Source organism: Myotis brandtii, unplaced genomic scaffold (genome assembly GCF_000412655.1).
Source record: "Myotis brandtii unplaced genomic scaffold, ASM41265v1 scaffold674, whole genome shotgun sequence".
Taxonomy (NCBI): Eukaryota; Metazoa; Chordata; class Mammalia; order Chiroptera; family Vespertilionidae; genus Myotis; species Myotis brandtii.
The window spans coordinates 696589-707476 of record NW_005370630.1 but is presented as its reverse complement, the minus strand read 5'-3'; the positions used below and the strand labels follow the sequence as shown (position 1 = coordinate 707476).

At 38.4% G+C, this 10888-nt stretch overlaps 1 protein-coding gene across 1 annotated transcript in view; it reads left to right on the top strand.

Annotated features, from left to right (window-relative positions):
- IPP (intracisternal A particle-promoted polypeptide) overlaps positions 1 to 10888 on the top strand; it is a 29511-nt gene that overhangs the window by 11997 nt on the left and 6626 nt on the right. Inside the window, exons 5-8 of the mRNA XM_005881277.2 lie at positions 1402 to 1569; positions 6471 to 6608; positions 7561 to 7683; positions 10430 to 10650. Of these exons, the coding sequence (XP_005881339.1) occupies positions 1402 to 1569; positions 6471 to 6608; positions 7561 to 7683; positions 10430 to 10650 (650 nt within the window). The remainder of the gene's footprint in view (positions 1 to 1401; positions 1570 to 6470; positions 6609 to 7560; positions 7684 to 10429; positions 10651 to 10888) is intronic.

Genomic DNA, 10888 nt, shown 5'->3' with positions numbered 1-10888 from the left:
GGGGGAGGGACCGTGGGAGATTGGTTGGCCGCGGGAGGTTGGCTGTGGGAGCGCATTGACCACCAGGGGGCAGCTCCTGCTTTGAGCGTCTGCCCCCTGGTGGTCACATCATAGTGCACATCATAGTGGCCGGTCGTTTGGTTGTTTGGTCGTAACTGTCGCTAGGCTTTTATATATATAGATTTTATATATGCTATAATGTATAAGTATGTAATTTTTTAGTGTATGCTAAACTTTTTTAATGAGATGTGCAGTCAAACGTGAATTTCAACTTGCTATTTTTTTAAAAATATGTTTCTATTAATTTTTTTAGACAGAGAGGAAGGGAGAGGGAGAGAGAGAAAGCGATCTGCTGCCTCCTGTACACCCCCTAATGAGGTTTGAGCCCACAACTACAGTGTGTGCCTTGATCAGGAATTGAACCAGCAACCTCTTGCTGCATGGGATGACACTCAATCAACTGAGCCACACCAGCAGGGCTCAATTCACAATTTTTATTTGAAAGAGACACTAATAGAGATCATAATGGAACTTTTTAAAAAATATGTTTTTATTGATTTCTTTTCCTTTTTTTTTTTCCAAAGCGAGAGAGAGAAATGAGAGGGAGAGGGAGAGGAGGAAGGGTAAGGGGGGGGGAGAGAGAGAGAGAGAGAGAGAGAGAGAAACATTGATCCCCTGCTTCCTGCATGCATCCTGACCAGGGATGGAGCAAATCGTGGGCATGTGCCTTGACTGAGAATCAGACTGTGACCTTTTGGTGCACAGAATGAAGCTCAACCAACTGAGCCCCACTGCCCAGGGCAGAAACTTTTTAACTAGACAGATAACCAGCTCCTAGATTATGTTTTTTGTTTTTTTGGGTTTTGGTTTTTTTGTTGTTGTTAATCCTCACCCGAGGATATTTTTCCCCTGTTGATTTTTTTAGAGACAGTGGAAGGGAGTCAGGGGGAGAGAGAGAGAGAGCATCAATGTGAGAGAGACACATGGATTGATTGCCTCCCACACACCCCCCAACCAGGGCTGGAGATCAAACCTGCAACCTGGGTGCATGCCCTTGACCAGGAATGGAACCCGAGAGTCTTTGGTCTGCGGGCCAACACCCTAACCACTGAGCAGCACCAGCAAGGGCTAGATTTATGTTTTATCTAATGTTCTATATAACTAAAACCAGGTAGTACAACATTGTGGTTAATTCACTTTATTTAAGCCATAATCTTTCAGGACTTGGCACATTTAAGAATAATATATGTATATATGGCAAGCTCTAAAGCATTTATTCTTTGCTATGAAATAGTTACACTGAATGTCTAGATGTAGATGGTTAGATTTTTCTCCTTATTACCATTTCTGTATTTAGCAGTAAGGGATTTGCTATGGTCCTTCTTTCCTTCCTTTGTTCAGGTGGATATACTCGGTTGCAGGGTGGTCGTTGGAGTGATAGCAGAGCCCTCAGCTGTGTAGAACGTTTTGACACCTTTAGCCAGTATTGGACCACTGTATCTTCACTTCATCAAGCTCGATGTGGGCTGGGAGTAGCAGTTCTGGGAGGGATGGTCTATGCTATTGGAGGTAATGATGAGAATGTCTTATTTCCCTTATTAACCTTTAGCTATAAGTTGGCTAAATTCTTATATGCTTTACATATATTGTGAGGCTATGGGGTATACATAGCTACATTGTGCTTAACAAATATTTATTGAATAAATGAGTGAAAGAAATTAAAAGAAAACACAAGATATTGAATATTTCAGACCAGAGGGATACTATAATTTATCATAAGGCAGAATACTTAAGTTTGATGTTGTCTGGGTTTTTTTTGTTGTTGTTGTTATTGTTGTTGTTTTAAATATATTTGTATTGATTTCAGAGAGGAAGAAAGAGAGATAGAAACATCACTGAGGAGAGAGAATCATTGATTGGCTGCCTCCTGCACAACCCACACTGGGGATCAAGCCCACAACCCGGGCATGTGCCTTGACCAGGAATCGAACCATAACCTCCTGGTTCATAGTTCAACACTCAACCACTGAGCCATACTGGCTGAGCACTGTTTTTTAATTGCTTTTTAAGCAGTGATGGCGAACCTATGACACGCGTGTCAGAGGTGACACGCGAACTCATTTTTTTGGTTGATTTTTCTTTGTTAAATGGCATTTAAATATATAAAATAAGTATCAAAAATATAAATCTTTGTTTTACTATGGTTGCAAATATCAAAAAACTTCTATATGTAACACAGCACCAGAGTTAAGTTAGGGTTTTTCAAAACGCTGACACGCCGAGCTCAAAAGGTTCGCCATCACTGCCCTAGCCAGTTTGGCTCAGTGTATATAGAGTGTTGGCCTGTGGACTAAAGGGTCCTGGGTTCGATTCTGGTCAAGGGCACATGCCCAGGTTGCGGGCTCAATCCCCAGTGTGGGGCATGCAGGAGGCAGCTGATCAATGATTTTTCTCTCATCATTGATGTTTCTATCTCTCTTTCTTCCTTCTCTGAAATCAATTAAAAAAATTTTTTTTAAAGAAAAGTTGTTCATACAATGTGGCACCAAAACTTAGGTTGATATTTATCATTAAAAAATTTTTAAATTCTGAAAGCTTCATTACAAATCATTTTTAATTAATCAAGTTATCCAGATAGTGGGACATACAAAAACCAAGTCAACTAGATATTTGGATATATTTCTTGATTGAAATCATTGTGTTTTCTGAAACTATTATTGTGAAATATAAGCTCCAGCAACTGAACCACATTCAACAAGGCTCTAAATACTGTTTTAAAAAAATAAGATATAATTCACATACCATCAAATTCACCATTTAGAGTATATAGTTTAGTGGTTTTTAGTATATTCACAGAGTAGTGCTACCATCACTACTCATTCCAAAACATTTTCATCTCTGCAAAAAGCTTCTCTTATCATTTAGGGAAATTTATTTTTTTAATTTTATTTATTTTAGAGAGGAAGGAGAGGGAGAGATAGAAACATCAATGATGAGAGAATCATTGATCTGATGCCTCCTGCACACCCAGGATTGAGCCCGCAACCTGGGCATGTGCCCTTAACTGGAATCGAACGCAGGACTCTTTAGTCCACAGGCCGACGCTCTATCCACTGAGCCAAACCGGGTAGGGCATTTAGGGAAATTTTTATATCAGTGTAGGGAACTGTTTACTAGCTGTATTCCCAGACTCCAACCAAGGGTCTACCTTGCAAAGCAAGCCTTTCTAAAGATAGGCAGTCTCAGACCTGCTATGTTAACTTCTGCACAGTAGGAGTTTTGTATACATTCAGGATTCTAGGCCCTCATACAGTTAAATGTGCTGCAAATATCTTTCCTATGCTGCTTCACCTTTCACTTATATGGTATTTTTTTTTATTTTTTACTCTTCTCCCGAAGGTATGTTTTCACTGACTTTAGAGGGGAAGGGAGAGAGAGAAACATCTATGTATGAGAGAAACCTCAATTGACTGCCTCCTTTTCTTGCCCCTGCCAACGATCAAACCCACAACCTAGGTATGTGCTCTGACCGGAAATCAAACCAGCAACCTTTCAGTACCTGGGTTGAGGCTCCAACCAACCTGAGCCACACCAGCCAGGACTTTTTATAGTGTCTTTTGATAAACAAATGTTTTTAATTTTAATGTAGCCAACTCTATTATTTTTCCCCTTTATGGTTAGTGTTTCTTTTACCTTTTAAAGAAATCCTTCCCTACTCCAAAGTCATGAGGATACATATCTTTGCTGCTTTCTAAAATTTTATAGTTTTTCCATTTACATTTATGTCTATAATCTACCTGGAATTGAGTTTTTAAGGATAGTGTGAGTAGGGAACCAGTTTCCTTTATCCCCCCTATATAGATATAACCAATTATCCTAGCATAATAAAACTTTCCTTTCTTCACTGCTCTGCAGTACAAACTGTCTTATGCCTAGTAATCATATATGCATAGATCTGTTTCTAGATTTCTTTTCTGTTCCATTGGTCTATTTGTCTATCTCTATCTTAATTACTATAGCTCTATTTAAATCTAATGAGCTTATCTGATAGGATAGTTTCTCCTTAATTTCTAGGAGTGCTTGCCTATTCTAGATCCTTTGTACTTCCCATATAAATTTTAGAATCATTTTTTTAAATAATACTGTATGATTCCACTTATGTGAGATACTTAGAATAGTCAAAATCTTAAATCAAAGTATAATGGTGATTGCCAGAGGCTGGGAGAGGTAAAAATGAGGAGTTTTTGTTTAATACGTATAGTGTTTCAGTTTGATAAGATGAAAAGGGTTATGGTTGTCATGGCTACACAACATGTGAATGTGTTTAACATCACTGAACTGTAAACTTAAAAATGGTTAAGATAGTAAATTTTATGTTGTGTTAAATGTAACAAAAAAGATTTTTTTAAAAATTGGGATTATATTATATCTATAAACCAGTTTGGGGATAATGGTATATATATGTAATTTTTTGTTGTTAATCCTCACCTGAGGATATTTTTTCATTCATTTTTAGAGAGAGTGGAAAGGAGAGGGAGAGACAGAGAGAGAGAAATATCGATGTGAGAGAGACACATCAATGGTTGCCTCCCACATGAGCCCTGTCTAGGGCCGGGGATCAAGCCTGCAACCAAGGTAGATGCCCTTGACCAGAATCAAACCCAGGACCCTTCAGTCCATGGGCTGACACTCTATGCACTGAGCCAAACTGGCTAGGGCAATAATCATCTTTACATTGACTCTTCTATGTCATGAAGATGATACATCTCATTTATTTAGATCAGGGGTCCTCAAACTTTTTAAACAGGGGGCCAGTTCACTGTCCCTCAGACCATTGGAGGGCCGGACTATAGTTTAAAAAAAAAAACTATGAACAAATTCCTATGCACACTGCACATATCTTATTTTGAAGTAAAAAAACAAAACGGGAACAAATACAATATTTGTATTTGCATGTGGCCCGCGGGCCGTAGTTTGAGGACCCCTGATTTAGATATTCCTTAATTAAAAATTTTATCTAAAGTTTATAAATTTTAATCATCAAGGTCTTATACAAGCTTTGATTAGATTTACTCCTAGGTATAGTATATTTTTAAATTTACCTTGCTTAGGTGGCCCCCACAATCACCAGATCTCAATCCAATTGAGCATTTGTGGGACGAAGTTAAAAGAGCCATCAGGCGGCTGGTTCCACAACCATCAAATCTCACAGAACTGGACAGTGCTATTCATCAGGCATGGTGTCAGATTCCTCGCATCACCTTTCAACATCTCGTGGAGTCAATGCCAAGAAGAATCGCCACAGTATTGAAGGCAAAAGGTGGCCCAACGAAGTACTGATGGGGTGGTCATAATAATCTGGCCACTCAGTGTGTGTGTGTGTGTGTGTGTGTGTGTGTGTGTGTGTGTGTGTTTGTGTATATATATATATATATATATATGTGATTGGTATCTTCTTTTATGTTGTTATTTAATTGTATGTGTGCTATGGGACTTCTCTCCACAGCTTAAATCATGGTTAAACTGTAGTTTTACCCATTTTCCAATAAATTCCATTAATTTCCACTTAATTTTTTTCATATTTTTAGACAAAGTGACTACAGGTATCAAATTCATATATACAGCTCAGTGTTTTGTGTGGGTTTTTTTTAATTTATCTTTATTGTTGAAAGTATTATAGATGGCCCCCTTTTTTCCCCATTGACTCCACACCTGTCCCCACCTGTCCCCAGGCCTTCACCACACTATTTTCTGTTTGTTGCTAGATAAGAATTACATTACTAGTAAAACTCAAATTTTACAATTGTCAAAATGCAAATTGTGTGGATTGTTTGGGTCAGTGGTCGGCAAATCGCGGCTCGCGAGCCACATGCGGCTCTTTCGCCCCTTGAGTGTGGCTCTTCCACAAAATACCACGTGCAGGCGCGCATGTACAGTGTGATTGAAACTTTGTGGCCCATGCGCAGAAGTCGGTTTTCGGCCTGGGCGAGTCTATTTTGAAGAAGTGGCGTTAGAAGAAGTGGGGGTACGTTCGCTGAGGTCGACCCCTCAGATTGAGGACGTTTTTAGCAAAGGCCAGTTTAGGAGTACCCTAATTAAGTTAATAACAATGTACCTACCTATATAGTTTAAGTTTAAAAAATTTGGCTCTCAAAAGAAATTTCAATCGTTGTACTGTTGATATTTGGCTCTGTTGACTAATGAGTTTGCCGACCACTGGTTTGGGTGATAGAATTAGAAATAGATAATAGGAAAATTGTGCCATTACTACATTAAATGGACTTTACTAAATGATAGAGCTATGATTTCAAAATAACACTTGCTGGGCAAATGAATTTTAATAAGTAGTATAAAATCAGACATAATAGTTGAATTTCTGACAACATGAAATGCTGCTGAATATTGTGTTATGGTTCTAGACTATTAGCATTACTAAGTCTCCTGATATGTGTCTCTTTTATTTAACATAGGTGAAAAAGATTCAATGATTTTTGATTGTACTGAATGCTATGATCCAGTTACTAAACAGTGGACAACTGTAGCTTCAATGAATCACCCCCGCTGTGGCTTGGGAGTGTGTGTGTGTTATGGGGCTATCTATGCTTTGGGTAATTATGCTGTTCAATTAAAGGATATCTAATGTTATTTACATTCTTAGATTCTGATTACTTAGAAATTTTCCTTCCCTCCCATAAGAAACATTTTCCTTTCAGCTTTATAAATTATTCTTCTCAAAATACTATTACTTGGGGGATATTGTAAAATGAAACTCTTTAGCTGATAGTTAAACTGCATGACTAGTATAAGCAGGCTAAATATGCAGAAGTTGTTTCAAAAGATAGTTTTGCAAAATACCAAATTTCCTATGCAATATGTTGAAGTTTTAGGTTTATTTTATTTATTTTTAAGTACATTTTTATTTTATTTATTTTTAAAATATATTTTTATTGATTTCAGAGAGGAAGGAAGAGGGAGAGAGATAGAAACAGCAATAATGAGAATCATTGATTGGCTGCTTCCTGCACACCCCACACGGGATCAAGCTTGCAAGCCAGGCATATACCCTGGCTAGAATTGAACCATGACCTGGTTCATAGGTTGGCGCTCAACCCCTGAGCCATGGCAGCTGAGCTATATTTATTGATTTTAGAGAAAGGAAGAGAGCGGGATAGAGAGATAGAAACATCGATGAGAGAGAAGCATCATCAATCTGCTGCCTCCTGCATACCCCCTACTGGGAATTGAGCCTACAATCTGCACATGTGTCCTGACCTGGAATTGAACCGTGAATCAGGAGGCCTACGCTCAACCACTGAACCACACTGGGCGGACTGTTTTGTTTTATTTTAAATTCCTAGTTGAAAATAGGCAGAGAGTTTAAAGATCTGAGTTCTACTCACAGTCAAATTCTAACTTTTCATGTGATCTTGGACAAATACCCCTCTATTCCATGTGATAATCATCCATAATATGAAGTTGTCAGGTTAGATGTTTTCTAAGGTGTTTTTGATAAATAAGATTCCTTTATCCCAGACATAACATTTTTCTGTTTGGTTATAGGTGGATGGGTTGGAGCTGAGATAGGGAACACCATTGAACGATTTGATCCTGATGAAAATAAATGGGAAGTAGTTGGCAACATGGCTATGTCACGCTACTACTTTGGCTGTTGTGAAATGCAAGGTGATTGATTGCTTTATAAAATGTTTTTCTTGAAAATATCTATAATAATAAGAGTGTAATATGCAAATCGACCGAACGACTGAATAGCAGAACAACCGTCCGGATGACCTTCTGGACAACCACGCTATGACACCCACTGGCGCCAGGCCAGCTAAGGCGGGTGCAATACAATTGGTTGGGGGCCTGGCCATGGCCCCATGATCACCCTGCAGAGGGAGGCCCAGGCCACCGGCTGGTGGGGCGATCAATCAATTGGGGGGCTCCACGATCGCCCCAAAGAGGGAGGCCCAGGTCAACAACCGGCAGGCTGTGGTGGGTGGGCGGGGCCTACTTCTTTGGGGCGATTGATTGTGGGGCTCCCGGACTGAGAGGGCACAGGCTGGGCTGAGGGACCCCCCTGCCGAGTGCACGAATTTCATGCATTGGGCCTCTAGTATATTTATAAAAACTGAGCCTGAGGCTTTTATTTACACAAAAGTATATTTATGTCTATTAATGTTTATTAAGTATTTAACATTAACAATATGGAAGTTCTGCTTTTAACCTCATATCTTTTTACCTTCTTATTTCTTTATTTCTGTATTGTCAAATAATATATTTTTCTCCAAAATAAACAAAGTTAGAATTTAAAATTACAGATAGGGAAAAACACCTGACTAGCAAAATAAGCATTTAAAATATAATTCTTGCCCTAGCCCGTTCAGCTCAGTGGATAGAGCATCGGCCTGTGGACTGAAGGGTTCCAGGTTCAATTCCAGTCAAGGGCACATGCCTAGGTTGTGGGCTCGGTCCCCGGGTAGGGAGTGTGCAGGAGGCATCAGATCAATGATTCTCTCTCGTCATTGTTTCTATTTCTCTCTCTCTCCTCCTCCCTTCCTCTCTCAAATCAATAAAAATATATATTTTTAAATAAAAATAAAAATAAAATGTCATTCTTGTCCTGGCTGGTTTGGCTCAGTGATTAGAGTGTTGGCCTATGTGCCGAAGGGTCTCAGGTTCGATTCCTGTTTGTGTTATGGTTCTAGACCATTAGCATTACTAAATCTCCCCAAGGGCACATTGGTTGCAGATTCCCCAGCCCCAATAGGGGTGTATACGGGAGGCAACCAATAGATGTGTCTCTCTCACATCAGTTTCTCTCTCTCTTCCCTTCCACTCTCTAGAAATCAATGGAAAAAATATCCTCGGATGAGGATTAAAAAATAAACTAAATTAAATGTCATTCTTTATTGTTATTTTGTCTCCCATTCAGGCCTAAGCAAGTATTTCTAAGTAAGGAGAGAATATAAAAAACAATCTTCACATTCTCTTCTTACAGGCTTCTTCAGTGTGTTTTTTAATAGGGTACGTTGTGATTCAGGCCACGTAGAATATAATGCTACAATAGATTTGAAAAATGTTGCACTGAATATTAAAATGGTGTACGGAAATTATTTTAATTGTCTATTATACCCTGAGAGATAGGTAGTTCTGTCAAATAAAACCTGATTCTCTGTCCAGAGTTAGAGAGCAAATTTATATGTACCTGCAGAGTAGGAAATAGTCTGCCCATTGTTATATGACAACTCAGCCTATTTTGTTCCCAGCTCAAGTTCTTCCTGCTTTGTGAAGATTTCAACTAGCATTTCTCAGATTTCAACTAGCATTTAAATGTACAAATTACATGGTGCAAACTATATTAATATAATGTTCTCTAGTTGTTTTATATTTATTATTTTTATCTTCCCATCTAAAAATCATAGAGTCAGGCATCTTGGAGATTATCTATTTCAACCCCTTTATTTATAAATGAGGAAACTGAAGATTAGGAAGGCTGTGAGTTATCTCTTTTCATAGCTGGTTACTAGATAGCTGGAGCTAGAACCCAAGTTTATTAACATTTAGCTCACATTTCTTAAAATACCATTAAAGTGAGGAGTTATAACCTATAGCTCCTCACTTTAGAATGTGGGAAACACACTGGGTACTCAGAAATAATTATAAATTGACAGAACCATTAGTTTCGATCAAATTTAAAAATGAACTCTCTGTGAATTATATTCTATTATACTCTAGTGATTAATCTGGTATTTTAATCTAGCCATATAAATATTATAATTTAAATTCAATTATCTATTTTATGTCCATCTGAACAACAGGTAGGCTTTCACAGTTTAAGTGCATAATATTTTAAAATATATATATATATATTTTTATTGATTTTAGAGATGAAGAGAGAAAGCAACAGAAACATCAATGATGAGAGAGAATCATTGATCAGCCTCCTGCACATCCCCTACTGGGGGATTGAGCTAGCAACCCAGGCATGTGCCCTGACTGAGAATCAAATCATGACCTCCTGGTTCTTAAAGTCATTGTTCAACCACTGAGCCATGCCTGCCAGGTTTAAATGCATAATATTTTTTAGGGGGGGAAAAGTCCCTTTCCCTTTCCTTTGTTACCTATACTTGGTAGCATATGGAACTTGAGACCATTAAGCAGACAATAAGATGGGGAATCCTTGTCTGACATTTATTTTCTTATAGCATCATTAGGCTCGTTGAAAATTTAATTACACTGTAAATTCATACCCCTAACTCTTTGTAACATGCTTAAATGTGAGCTGTAATAAACTAGACAGATGTCAATTTTCTGTTAAAAAAATTGGTATAGCCCTACATTAAATATAACAAACTGAAATCACAACTTTTGCTAATTATTGTGTCCTATTTTCTATAGCATCTGAGCAAAAATATTCCATTTCCAGGTTTAATTTATGTAATTGGGGGCATCAGCAATGAAGGAATAGAACTTCGTTCTTTTGAAGTTTATGATCCGCTTTCCAAGCGTTGGTCTCCACTTCCTCCGATGGCAACCAGGAGAGCATATCTTGGGGTGGCTGCACTCAATGACTGCATATATTCTATTGGAGGGTGGAATGAGACTCAAGATGCTCTTCATACTGTAGAAAAATATTCCTTTGAAGAGGTAGGTTGGATGATTTCAAATATTTAGTATCCTGTTATTCTTTTAATGTCTTTAAGATCTGTAATACTCTAGCCAGTTTGGCTCAGTGGATAGAACCTGCAGACTGAAGGGCCCCAGGTTCAATTATGGTCAAGGGCACGTACCTCAGTTTCAGGCTCAATCCCTGGCCCTGGTTGGAGCTAGTGTGGAAGGCAACCAATCGATGTGTCTCTCATATCAATGTTTCTCTCTCTCTGTC